This window comes from Streptopelia decaocto, assembly GCF_964273445.1.
Source record: "Streptopelia decaocto genome assembly, chromosome: 12".
In the NCBI taxonomy this organism is placed as follows: domain Eukaryota; kingdom Metazoa; phylum Chordata; class Aves; order Columbiformes; family Columbidae; genus Streptopelia; species Streptopelia decaocto.
In genome coordinates, this window is record NC_138667.1 from 2,298,819 (window position 1) to 2,312,221 (window position 13,403).

Consider the following 13,403-nt stretch of genomic DNA (forward strand, 5'->3'; position numbering starts at 1 on the left):
CCGCGGGATGAGGTGCGGCCGCGGGCTCGGCGGCCTCGGGGCCGCGCTCAGGCCCGGCCCGGCCCGCGGGGCGCCCCAGCACAGGGCCAGGCGGACCGGCGGGCCTGCCCGGTGCGGGCCGGGAGCGGGGCGAGCCCGAAGCCGGGGCGGGCCCGGCGGGCCGGAGGCGGAGCCGGGCGGCGGGAGGAGGCCGCGCCTCGGGGGCGGTGTTGCAGAGCGAGGAGGCGGCTCCGGAGCCAGCGCGCCTGCCCGGCCGGCGGCGGAGCTCGGCTACAGGGGGAGGGGGGTGGGGGGGCGGCTCGGCGGCGGGTCTGCGGGCCGGGCGGGCCCCATGGGCGGGTGTGTGGGCTCCCACCACGACTCCTCGGGCAGCCTCAACGAGAACTCGGACGGCACCGGAGGTGAGTGCCGGACCCCGGGGCTGGGCGGCGGGAGCCGGGCGGGCCGCCCCCGGCGCCGCGGGGGGACCCCGGGGCGGGCGCTGCGGGCCGGGGCCTGCGGCGGGGCCGAGCCGGGCGGCGGGCGGGGGAGCCGCGCTGGCCTCGCCGGCCTCGGGGCGCCGCGCCGCCTCCCCCCGCTCCCCGCGCCCGGCCCCGGGGCGGCTGCCCGGGCCGTAACTTTCCCGGGGCGGTGGGAGTGCGCGGGGCCGTGCCGGGCTCCCCGGCCGCACACCCCCCGGGGCTCGGCGGGGCCGGGCGGGCGCAGCCCCGCGGGCAGGGCGGCCCCGCTGCGGCTGGGGCTCCGCCGAGCGGCCTCTCGGCCGGCCTGGGCGGCTGCTGGAATAGAGACCGGCCGGGGAAAGGGCCTGCCTGGGGCTCCCAAACTTTGTTTTCCTTGGGCTCAGCTCCTTGTGGTGTGCGGAAAAGAATTGTTCAGACAACTTAGATCCTGGCACTGCTGCGGGTTGGTTTGTTTGTTTCTTTTTATTCTCTCCAAGTAACATGGATGCTTTCCTCCAGCCAAAATTAACCATGCTAAGTAATCAATTTCCAGCGACTTCAGATGCTGGAGCAGCCGAGTGTTGAGGTGCACACCTACTGAGCGAGTGTGGCTTATGTGGAAACTGCTGCAGTGGAAGCGGCTTTTGCCCTTGTGTTTTCCTCTACCTAAATGTGTGAATGATTGCTTTTTCAACGGCCTTGGGTTTGTGGACCCCTGATGTTCTCCTGCTGAGCTGTATATGCTTTATAGTCATTTAAAGGCAGCCTACCAACGGGAAACTTGACTTATAAGTAGTCCTCACACATGCAAGGTCCATAGATTTCAGGTTGAAAATTGCTGACCTAGGTCTACGTTTTCCCATGTGCCTTATGCAATATTATTTATCAGCCTGGTTTCATTTCAGATGCCCCAGCTGGTGGGTGTTCTGTCATATCAGTGACTTTGCTGTCATTCCATAATGTAAAAAAATGCAGCACTTACAATTATATCTGAAGCAGCCACCTGCTGATTAATACCACATAGAAATACCAGAAAGTCCAGCTGCTAAGAAGTGTGTAGGATGTAGTCACATCATTGTCATTAAAAGGAATTTTACAGCTGTGACTAGTATGAGTCTTCCTTACTCTTTTCCTTTATTGAAAAAAACAGGGGGGTGGGGGGAAGAAGTGGGTTATCTAAAATGTGTCTGTACTAAGAGGATTTATCAACCAGTAAAAAAATGCAAGAGTTTGAGTGTGGAAAGGACCAGAGCATATTAGAAGTAGAAGAAAAAGAATGGCAGGAATCATCATATACCCAAGAAATCTTGATCAGAAAATACCGTGAAAAGCTACACCGACATTTGTTCCGAAACCTGCTTCAGCAGCTAGGTGTTAGGAGGTGAGATCATGTCGCAGAAATAACCTCGCTTTAATTTCCTCACTCTTATCTTGCCTGTGCTGCCGAATGAATGAGATGATAGGAGGGAAAAATGATCAAGAGTTTGGCTGATACTATGGAATAGTCTTTTGACACAGGCGGTAGCAGCGCGTGAGGTGGGCAGTGTCCATCCAGGGGTCGTCGGGTGCTGTCCTGGATGGACCAACTGGGAGCACGTTTCTGGTTGGTGTTTACGCGCAGGGACACGCTGCTGTTTTGGGGTTAAATAACCTATTGTGCTTAGTGCGTTGGAACAGCAGCTGGCTTTTTCAAGATGTAAGAGATGCGAAATGCATGTCAGCTGGCTCGTGTTGATTCATGCTCTAAGGATAATGTTCCTTAAGGTTGTCTCGCTGAAGTGAGAAGTGATGAAATTTCAGTTGAATTATGGGCTTCTTAGGACTGTCTTAAACAATCAGCTCCAGTGTGCAATAGCCTGTTTTGTAACATTACGTATCCATTCCTGCCTTTCAACAAGAAAAGGGGGTGTAAGTTAAGCTGAAAGAACCTCAGAATATCTTTTATAAAAGCAGCACCTGAGATGTCAAAGTCCAGTCTGCACTAATTCTCTTGGCTTTACAAATTCTGCAAACGTGCCTGCGCCAAGTGTGAAATGTAACTTGCTCTCTCAAGAGAGAGCGTGTGTCTTGAGGCATCAGCAAGTGAACCAGCTGAAGCACAAGCACACACGATGTGGTGGTGACTGGACCTGTGCAGAAAGGTGATTTATTCCTGTTTCCCATATAAGGCTCATTTCCTCCAGCTCCTGAGCTGTGACCTGCCTTGGTGTGTTCACTTTCAGGTTGCTGTCAATGAGCAGGGCCAGATCATTTCTAAATCTCAGCAAGGTATTTTGGAACAGGAACATCTCACTTCTAACCAGAGTGTTCCCAGTGGTGGACTGATTTGGGGGAGGCTTCATCTTTTCCCCAGACTGGAAAAGTTTTTGGAGAATTACAAGTGGTCAAGCGATTGATAAGATGGTAATAGCTGCACTTGATGCTGTGTCAAAGCGGGAGCTGCGTCTCCAGTCTGATTCATACCAGTCTCAATCTATTAGAGTCCTCTGAGGAGCTGGTGGAATCTTGCTCAGTTGTGTCACTGGAGTTGAGATGAGGATTTGTTACATCCCCATATTCTCCTTGGTCCTTTTGTCAATCAGTGGCACTTCCCATTAGTTCTGTGCTGCTTGGCAGAGCTGACAGTGTGTCCTGACCGCCTGGGCTTCCTTTGTCTTTTACTGGGGGGATTTTTCAAGGTCAAGATGCTCGTATGTATCCAGAGAGTCTTTTCATATACTCGGGTGTGTCTCTGTGCGTAAGTTTGAGTTAATAAAAAATACTAGCTCTCCTATATGTATACCAGCTTATTGCACGTTTCTGTTTGCATTGACCGAAGCAGGAGGAGTCTGTTCCTTAACAAGAATTAAACAGATGCTTCTCTGCCCATCCTGCTGGAAGTGAAATGGGCTTTGCAGATTGGTACCAGCTGTTTCATTATAGCTGCTCTTTTTAGCAAGTTTGCATTTTGACAGAACACTGTTTGTTCTAATTGGGAAAAAGTTCCTGTCTCAATGCTTGGTGCATTGTAGTCCAGCGCAGCTCTCTTGTGGTGGGTGAGAGTCCTGGACGGTGAGATTGATTTATTGGTGACACTTTAAAGGACATAGGAAGAAGAATAAATGATGATCGTTAAGTGCTTTATAGACACAGTGTGTTGTTTGGGGTTTTTTTCCCCATCCCTTTAGCTCAGCTGTCTCCCATCAGATATTCCAAGCTTTCAGGAGCCCAGCACTACACTTTTTGCTGTGTCTCACCAAAGGTGACCGAATTTCTGCAGGATGGTGAGACTGGGGGAGAAAGAGCTGTTCTCTGGCCGCTTACAGGTTGAATTCTTCTGTTGTGTGTTCAGAAGAGCATCGGGTTTGGAGTTAAGTGCTGGAAAACTCTGCGTTTCTGCCTATAAGAAAGGTTTAAGAGCTGATCAGGTATGTTCAGACCAGCACAAACAGGAGACCTTGCATTGCCAGCTTGCCATCCCCACAGATAAGTCCTTTTTGGAGAGTTGTCTTAAACTTATTTTCTTTCTTTGGAGGGGAACAACAGGAAGGAAAAGGATAAACATAAACAGGTTCATTTTCTGGCAAACTCTGACCCCTTTTAGAAGTTGCATATTACTTTGTTTTGGTAAATTTCAGCAAGACAGTTATTTGTGTGGAATAAGGAAAGGGCAGGAGATCCTGTTTCTAGGATTATGGGCATGACAAGTCATTACAGATTAAGCCTTTTGGCTGCCGCTGTCCGATTGCCGCTGCGCTCTCCTTGACGTGATGTTCGCCTGCCTGCCGGTGTTCTTATCACCCTTCTTTCTTAGAAAAGATGGTGATTCTGGTTGAAATCTGTCGTCTTTACTGCTGGCCCATCATCCAGCAGTGATAACAGGGCCGAGCGGAAATAGGGCTGCTCATTTGACTGATGTTCCAGAACAGGAGTTTATTAAAAATACAAGTTCCTCCCGCAGTATTTGATGCGGCGCTAGAGCTTCATTGACTTCGAGAAACCAAATATTGTGCTCAACCGGTGCGTTTGGTAGTTGGACAGCAACTTCTTAAATATTTCCTTTGCAGTGCTGCACATCACATGTCCAATTTGAACTTACAATAACTGCTTTCATGGTGCTTCCATGGAAGAGTGACCAAGGGAATTTGCATATTAAGCAGTCAGATTTGTTGCTCACAATTGGACTAATACACTAGGGCTATGCACAGCTTGCACAGGGGCTTAAACGAGCGTCTCATGACCAAGCAGTTAAGACATTTGGTGCCTAGCCCGGCTATGGGGGCACACAAAGGATCTCCCGCGCCCACGTCGCCTTTTGCAGCGTTTTGTGTTGGTTGGTTGTGGTTGACGATGTGCATGTCCGTGCTGGGCTTTCATTCCCCTCTGAAAGAGGTGGCTCTGGACTTCAGGTGGTCCCTGCTGAGTCCCTGAAATGCTGCGCTAGATAATGTAATATTACATCGGAGCTGGCGTGACCCCTCGAGGTTATTAGGGTCTGTGTGTGGATCTTCTCCTGAGAACACCTGGTATTTCAGTCCCAGGTATTTTTCAACCGGATGGTATGATGCTTTTAATTTATAAACTAATAGGCTTTGTTTTATTTTCAGGTGATAACAAGTAACTCCTAGAAAATGAAAGAAAGTGTTATTTTTAGTGTTAATAAGGGCTGACAAACGCAGCTGTTGAGTTTCCTTTTTGGCGTTGTTCCTCCGTGTAATTGTTTGTTTGGTTTCTAGACGAAGTGATTTGTTTTAATTTCTTTATTTGGGATTTCAGTGTTGAAAGCAACAACATCCTCCTTCGCTGAATATTAAATATAATAATGGAACATTCATTCTGCTTTGGAGATTTTTGATAAATGGAAAATATTATTAGTTGCCTGTTTGAATAAACTCTAGAAAGTAATCATCCACTCTTATTGCAGCAGGTAATAGGATAGCTATTATTTTTCATGTGAATGTTGAATAGTATAATTCATGAGTCACAAATTATAATACAGTTGAAGCCAGAAACAAAGCTTTGTCTGCTAGTTAAGTTGTGCCAATTCCTGCAAGTCTGCTTGCAGGTACAGAGAGGGACCAGGTTGGCTACAGCTGGTGCGGTCACCCAGCTCTTGGGGGGGAAAAAAGGAAGAAAATAAATATGTGAAAAACTTCTGTGTTTGAGACATGAATACGACTGTTCCTTTGGTTTCTAAGCAAAAAATGACTCTAAATCTTACAGGGTTTGATGTAAAAAGCTCTTTCACCCTGTCCTGCAGACAAATGCTGTGTATAAAAATCAGGCACGTCTTTAGGCAGTTGTTTCCAATTTGCTACCTCTGCTTCGCCGCCTTAAAACTCAGACTCTTTTGATGCGAATACTGGCCTTCATGATCCTTTCAGTTCTTTCTCACCAGATTAAAACCGACTTTGTGAGCGTGGCCGGGGGGTTGTGTCCGTCCTCCCCTGCAGAGAGTCCATCCAGCGGGCTTGCCCAGGCCCTGCTGTGCAGGAGAACGTGGGGAGGGCTGTTTTCCTTCCCGTGGGGTGTCCCTGAGCCGAGGTGCAGCTGGATGTTTGGCCTCTCGCAGAGCTGCCGCCATCCCCGTCTGGCAAGGGAAGAGCGTTTGTGGCACCCAGCAGCCGGGGTGACGCAGGACGGGCTGCGTGTGGCCTCTCACGGATTTGCAGTGTCTAAGTGGCAGCTTAAAAGCAAGAGCCATTGGTTCACCGTCATCTTTCCCACATACAGGTGCTTCGGGTGCAGTTTATGTGGTTTATTGTCCCCAGCTGGAAGCTCTTTCCTTTGCAAAAGTCACGTTATGAAATCGAGCCTTTTAAATCTTGCGAATTCTAGTTTTAAACACTACTGCGCTTAGCCATAGTCATCATAATTGTAGTAAAAATAGAAAAAGCAAGCGGATGAGGTGGATGTCCTAGGATGTCCTGCCTCTTTGGGATGCTGAAAGGCACCGACCTTGGGTGATGAGTGTTGCACATGTACAGTGGGGCTTCCAGTGGTGTCTGCTTGCTTTGTTTGGCACAAACGTGTGGGCTCTGGTTGCTCCCAGCGATGCGAAGCCTTTGGCACTTGAATTGCGACTTGGCAGGGCTGGGGAATCCTCATTGGGAGTGAGTGTGCGTGACACGTCGGATCCACTCGCCGGGGCAGCGTCTGTGCCACGCTCGGCATGTGGAGAGAGCAACAGGGCTCCGGAATCAGAAGGGAAAGGCTGGGAAGTGACCCCTTCTGTGAAGCAGGTGGAGCACAAGGAAGAAGAAAAAAGCTGGAGCCAGTAACCTGGTTTCTGGCCGTCGACTGGAACACTTTACTTGCACCCTGAGGTTTTCACTTACAACTTAATCTGCTGCCTATATGTTGTTTGGCTGAAATCTGGGGTTTGAAGAAAGAGAATTGTTTTGCTACTTGGGAAGCAAAAGAAGTGCAGGTTTAGGGTTTTTAAGAAGAAAAAACACCCATAACTTTTTGCTCACATCAGGATTGTGTTTCCAGTGTGAAAAGTGCAGAATCTAATTCAGTGTTTCATACTGGGTTGGCACATCCAAAAGCAGCGAGTGCTCATGGCGCTGCTTGTACAGTCCATGGGCAACACCTATAGCATAGGATGTAACTTGGTATCTTACCATCTTGACCTGTGTGCAGTAAAATAAGCAGGCTGCCTAATGCAGTTTATTTAGGGTTCAGGTGGAACGTGAATTTTGCATTTGCTGCCTTCTGCTGACCCTGGGCAGATCTCACACTCTTGGGCAGGTAGGAGGTTTCTCCTTGCACACTCAGATTAGGTTTGTGCAAATGAGAGGTGGATAAAAGAAGGGGCAATGCAAACTGTCTAAAGGGGTTTTGTTCTGTTTTCCCACCGTTGAAGTAAATTAAAAGCTACGTCTTAAGTGCTGAAGGGGGCTGGAGTTTCTTAGGCTACCTTAAATATTTAAAATGACATAAGTAGCCTGTCATCCTGAGACTTCGCAGTGCTGAGAGATGCAGGTTCTGCAGGTGATAAGTGCATGAGCAATACTTATGTGCTATCAATTTCCAGGAGCTGTTCTACATCCATTTTACCTGTTAGGACCTATTAGGTAAAGCATTTGAAAATTATACTCCGTAAAGCAGAAATAGTGGTGGGGATGGGGATCCTTGCTGCCGTGCTTGCGTATTAAATCACTTAAACAGCTCCTCCCTTCATCCTTTTCTCAATGTCTGCTTCTCATCTCCCCCTTCCTTAGCAAACATGGTTTAAAAGGAAAAATTCAAAGCCCTGCTTGAAAGCCATTTGTGGGAGGAGATGGGCACAGCTCTGAAGAAATGATTCTTCACTTCTGTAGATACTCAGATGTGCTGTAGGATTTTATATATGTGGATATATAACAAGACATCCTTGTGCTGAAGGTTAGGTAGAAGGGAGGGGGTTTGGGGAGTTTCTGATCCATCCCGTGGTTTTACCGCATCTCAAACATGAAAGAAAAGGTGCTTTACAAATGGAAGTGAATGTTTCAGTAGTTTTCAGCAAGAACAGGAACTGCCCAGGGGAAAAGATTAGAGACTAAAATGTATCATATGATGCTGTAGATTGCCTGTTATCTTTGCATGTGTTTAATAGGGAAAGTTCACCCTTAAAACATACAGCTATCCCATCTACTGTTATTGACACTTCTCTATAAATAACTAAACATTTATAGTTCATAACAACTTACAGTTTATAGTAACTTATAATAAATGCAGCAGCTATAAATAATTCTCTTGCCTGGGATGGCATCGGGAGCAGAGTACAGCGGCTTGGGGTTGGAAGCTTCTTACCTTTTTAGCATTAAAATTCAGCCATGTAGCTCAATTTCTGCTTCCACGCTGTGATCAAGGGCACTCTGGATTCACGAGCAGGTTCTCTCATGGCATTTACTTTGTCGTTTTACTTTTCCGCCACGGAACTATCATCTCCTGTGATTTCTTGTCTGTTTAGGTAAATACCATCTTTTTGTAAAAGAGCACCTTCGAAATAGCAGGTAGATCTGCAGCTGCTGAATGCCATTTGCTTCTGCCAATTTTTTTCTTGGCAACCCGCTGCTGCTGGAGCACCTGAAGCTCCTGTAGAGCATCAGCAATCCCAGCGTAATGGCTGACTGGCGAAAAGGTAAATGGTTTGAGTAAAAATTGCTAATTCGCACACTTCATATGTACTGCACAAAGGATTTCTTGGCAAAGGGGGAAACATTGTAAGTGTCATAAATGCAGGACTTCTCAATTCCTTCGGAGTGGTTTCAGATGCATTCGCTTCATCTCTGATGCATGTTAAAGCTGTGGATGTCAAAATAACGTCTTTGATGGAGGATGTTTAGCACCTGACAAAAGCATCTGAACCTCTATTGCATGAGTCACTGTGTTGCGTGTACGTACCCCATGGGGGACAAGAGGACCTGTCCTGTGTGCGGGAACGTGCTGGAAGTGGAGAGGGGACACTCGGTGTCTCTGACCGTGGAAGCACATTTTAGATGTTTTTTTGGTACGGGACCACACTGCAGGTACAAGTCCCAGATCTACTGATCGCCAGCTCTAGTTGCTCCAAGCTCGTTAACACACGGGCTGAAGCGAGGGTGAGAAGACACGAGCAATAAGCAGTTTGGAAGTGTTAATGGGAGGCGAAGCGTAGCACACGTGTTAAATAGTTTGGAAAGCATAAACGTGACGTGAAGCTTGGACTAACAATTTCCCCAGCTCTCGCTGGATGCATTCGCAAGCAGGCTATATTTGGTAGTTAAACATACGTTCAGATGAAGCTCAGCGCTCCAGTCCTTCACACCTCCACGTCGCAGCATCCTTCGCTGTGCCCGGATCCGTTCTGGAGCCTGTTTGGGACGCGATGCGAACGCCCCACGGGTGAGCAAATCCCTTCCTTTGCCCCAGCATTCTATACATCCCATGCATGTGATGAGCAGACCCGCTGAGCGCTGGAAGTCCCAGGTCCCAGCTGAGGGCTGGCACTTTGAGGGGTGAAGAAGGGGAAAGCTGTCAAATATCTAGTTAAACTTCTTTTTAAGAGTTGGAACTTGCTTGTGAATTGCATGTTGATGACTTGGCTCAGTAAAATACAGAACAGACTGATTTTTTTTTTTTCGCTATGTGCCTACAGAAGTACGTTAAAAGAACATGGGTTGCTATAAATACAAGCAATTATCGAATAAAAATATGTGCTGTAAAGTGCTTATCAATATCAGATATTATTCTAAGACAGGTTTAAATGCTCATTTGAGATAAGTTTTTCACATCTGTAGACTTCCATTCTATCTTCATCCAAACCTAAAACTCGTTCTGGTGCCAAAACAGCTTGAATTGCAACAGAAACCCACATGAGTATTGAAACCACGTTGCTCGATGAAAGTCACATGCTTAAAATCAGACATGTATTGTATAGACTCATGCTGATGTTACTCAATGCAACTTCCCATCGCTGCCTTAATAATACAACAGAAACAAGCGGATTCGTTGTACGTATCCAGGACACTCCAGCTGCTGCAATGATATTACAGCACAAAAAATAGCTCCAGGAACAGTACAGGTGTGGGTTTTGGCTTTAACCAAAACTCCTTCAGAGTGGAACAAGGGAAAATGCATAATTTTAGTCTCTCTGGGAGAAAAAAGGAGCAGCAGTGTTGTCAGGGCAAGTGGGCATGAGTATTGTGGTTTGGTATTGTAAAGCAATACCAGAATGAGAGTCCTTTAGGTTTAAATAATCCTCTACCTCTTGAACTGTGGCTCATGATATAGACTTTCTAAACCGGTGTGAATGGGAAACAACAATCCAGCACGCAGAAAGATTGGCTGTAAACCTTGAAAAACTGTTTAACTGTATTTGGATGTTCTTTTTTTAATGGTGTGAATCCTTAGGAGACAGCAGGTGGTTCAGAGCTGCCCGGGCCACCAACGCCTTGGAGAGGTCGTGACATAAATAACGGCACATGTCCACATCCAGGTTTCTATCACCTTTTCTACCTGTTGTTTCTTACGGAAAGAAATGTGACCAAAATACACCTTTAAAGGAAAACTTCACAGTTTCATGACCTTGCATATCTCTCATGGATTCTGTCCTGCTGGTCCCTTCTTAAAACCCCGTTTCTTTGCGGGAGATGCTCTTACAGCTGGAATTGTGCAATTCCAGAGTACAAGTCGTAGTCAGGGTCTCTGTTGTGCCAGCTCATGAACACAATAAATGGAACAATGCTGGCCTGGTCTGTTGTACACCTAATTCTCCTAAATACCATTTTTCTGGTCATTAGCTTTAAGTTGGGGAGGAGGATGAGAAGTCATGGTTTGTGATTGAATTACCACTCCAGTTTTTTAGACAGCTTGGAAAGTGAAATATTCCACTGGTTTTTGGAGAGTCAGCGCCCAGCGGTGGGGAGAACACAGGATTTGGATTCTTTGTTCATCTTTAACACTCTGGGTGTCATGTAGTGTGTTTAGTTTAGCCCATCGCTTCACCTTGGAGAGGCGATTACAGGACATGGTCCGTCATGGTCGGCTCCCAGGGAGAAACTTTTTCTCAAGAATTTCTAAGTAATCATATTTAAAACAGCGTTTACCACAGCTTCCTTAAAACACTGCATTGGAAAATAAGCAAGTATTTCTTCTGCATTGCATATAACTGTTCATTTATGGAATTCACTTTTTTCTGGCTTTATCCATCCCAAAGAAGACAGGTATTTTATCTTAGGAATGTAAGTACTATTTTTTTACTCCAATTATGTTCTTTCTGATGATTATATTCAGAGAAAATCGTATAAATGGTATGCTGCAGCACTATGGAAGAAATGACATTAGCATTTTATCTTACTGCGGTGGGAAACTTATTAGCAAGAGTTAATAATTTGCATTGAGCTCCACTTTAGGTAGGAAAATATTACAGATGCTTGGGGGTGGGGAGGCAGCATTTCAGTGCTGCCGGTGTCCTGCATTGTCATCATCTCTCGGCAGGTGACATCCAGAGAGATGCCAAGAGCGCCGCTATCCAACAGTCACACCTGTTGAAGGAATTGTTTTATTAAGCGGTGACAATTCGGCTTAAAACAAGGTTGTGCAAAGTTCAAGGTGCCGGTGCCAGCAGGGGCTTCTGTATTTGCTAGTTCAGTGCTGTGTCAAAAAGGATATTCTGTCTTAGAAATTCTACCGACTGATCTAATCTTGTCCCAAAGCTCTTTCAGGGCTGCCTGCTCGAGTGTGCTGTTGCTATCTGATCCCTCTGCCTGCCAAATTTCCAAGCCGAATTCATCTCCCATTGATAAAGTGAACTTCTAGCTGCTCAGGGCACCCACCTCCCTTCCTTCACATGTCTCACTTCACTATTAGAAATTAACGTGAGGGTTTTTTACAGCTGAAGGATCTCTCGCCATGCAATTCAGATTTAGGTGTCTGCACCATTTATTTTCTTGTTCTTATTTTGAAGCTTTCCAGCTTTCACTTTTTTATGCTGAAGGCCAATAAATAAGGAATCGCTTCTCTTGCAAAACAAATATTTTTGTTTCAAGGTATTTCAGTGCGGATTCTTATGTGTTAAAGTCAGTTTTCATGCTAACTAGTGAGCTCTTTTCAGCAAAAGAGCATAGAAAGCAAGTCGTTAGCCTGATTACAGAAGAACAGAATCTATTTCCTTGGAGATTGCAGCTCAAAACAAGCTTTAACTGTGAAAACTCAACTCATGGCAGCCTTTATCCTGCTTCCATGCTCTCAAGGTGATCCTAGTGTGGAGCTTCCCTCTCTGAGCTGTTCTCATGTCTGGGTTTGGGTTTGTTTTCCTCCCGTGCTTTGTGATCTCCAGCATCTCCCGCTGGAGAACAGAGCTGGCAGTCAGTTGCTATAAGCTGCTTCTGGGTCCTCACAGCTCCTGTAATTAACTGCTTTCATTTTACTACTTAATGCGGTCACTTAAGCAGATCCCAGTGTCCGCTTCAGATTCTGTGGCTCTTTCACACCTTGTTTTAAGGCAAGTTCGTATCCTTCACGTGGGGTGAAAACTAAATGTAGGTTTGGCCCCACCAGGGTTTTTGGCAGGAGTTAATTTTCAAGGAGACAGTTCCGACTTCATCTTCAGTTGTTCTTCACTGCATGTTCTAACCCCTGGTGGAGGTTTGGGGAGGAGCAGACTTTCTCAGCATCCCAAGACAACCGCCGATAGCTCCAAATGACTCTTGTCTGAGGAGCCCAAGTCTTGCACCTTTGAGCTATTGATGCTGCTTGGCCTTCACACCCATTCCTAGACCTGCCAGCTGCTGAGCTTTCTTTAGTCTTGGCTGCTGGTGTTTCTTGGAGAATGATTGTCCAGAACAGATAAGAATTTAGTTTCAAAATGGCTTATTTAAAAATCCAACTTGCATCATTTTCCCTTAGCTGTTTTTTCCCCCGCGTGTTTTAGATGACGGGCTGTTGAACTCAGAGCTGGACTCTGCTTGGGCTGTGAGCCTATGTGCTCCCATGAATAAATTTTCAAGCTTATTAACTGGATTGTGGATCCAGAAAGTATTGGCTATAGAAGAGAAGTGAATGTGTTTGATTTTTGGCAGGGCGTTAAGCCCCCGTCTGTCAGACTTCTGCCCTGCAGAAGTTCAGTGTGCGCAGTCAAATACATGAACGCTGATGGACCTTGTTCTTCTGGTTCCTCACTGTTTGGGAGCACCTGGAGGCTCATTTAGCTGCTGTGGTCATAACTGGTTTGTTAATGTGGCAAATTGCTGTTAACTGATGGGAAACCAGGGACAGCAGGGGAGGAGAATGAGTCCTGCGAGGTAAAATATTGTAGCATGTGGAAAACTTCTCTGGGGACGAAGAGCCATTTGTGCTAAGGGCAGCTGAAATATAGAGGGGATCTTGTTAGATTGAGGGGTTTTAATGTTTGTTTTTAATCAACCTGCTGCAGAAATGAAGTTTTCCCCTTGCAAGGCTTTGGGTTGTTTTTGGTTTTTTATCCTCTGGCTGTAAACTTGCCAGGAGGGTCAAATA

The 13,403-nt window shown here is 46.6% G+C and overlaps 1 protein-coding gene across 2 annotated transcripts in view; it reads left to right on the forward strand.

The window, feature by feature from the left end:
- The first annotated feature begins 271 nt into the window (after nt 1–271).
- Nucleotides 272–13,403, forward strand: part of UBTD2 (ubiquitin domain containing 2) — a 45,571-nt gene continuing 32,439 nt past the window's right edge. The window contains exon 1 of one of the 2 annotated variants that reach the window (XM_082063848.1): nt 272–401. In XM_082063848.1, coding sequence (XP_081919974.1) covers nt 332–401 — 70 coding nt within the window. In that variant the 5' untranslated portion in view covers nt 272–331. Of the gene's footprint in view, nt 402–779; nt 904–13,403 lie in introns of those variants that run through there. The other variant, XM_082063849.1, reaches the window with a different exon arrangement.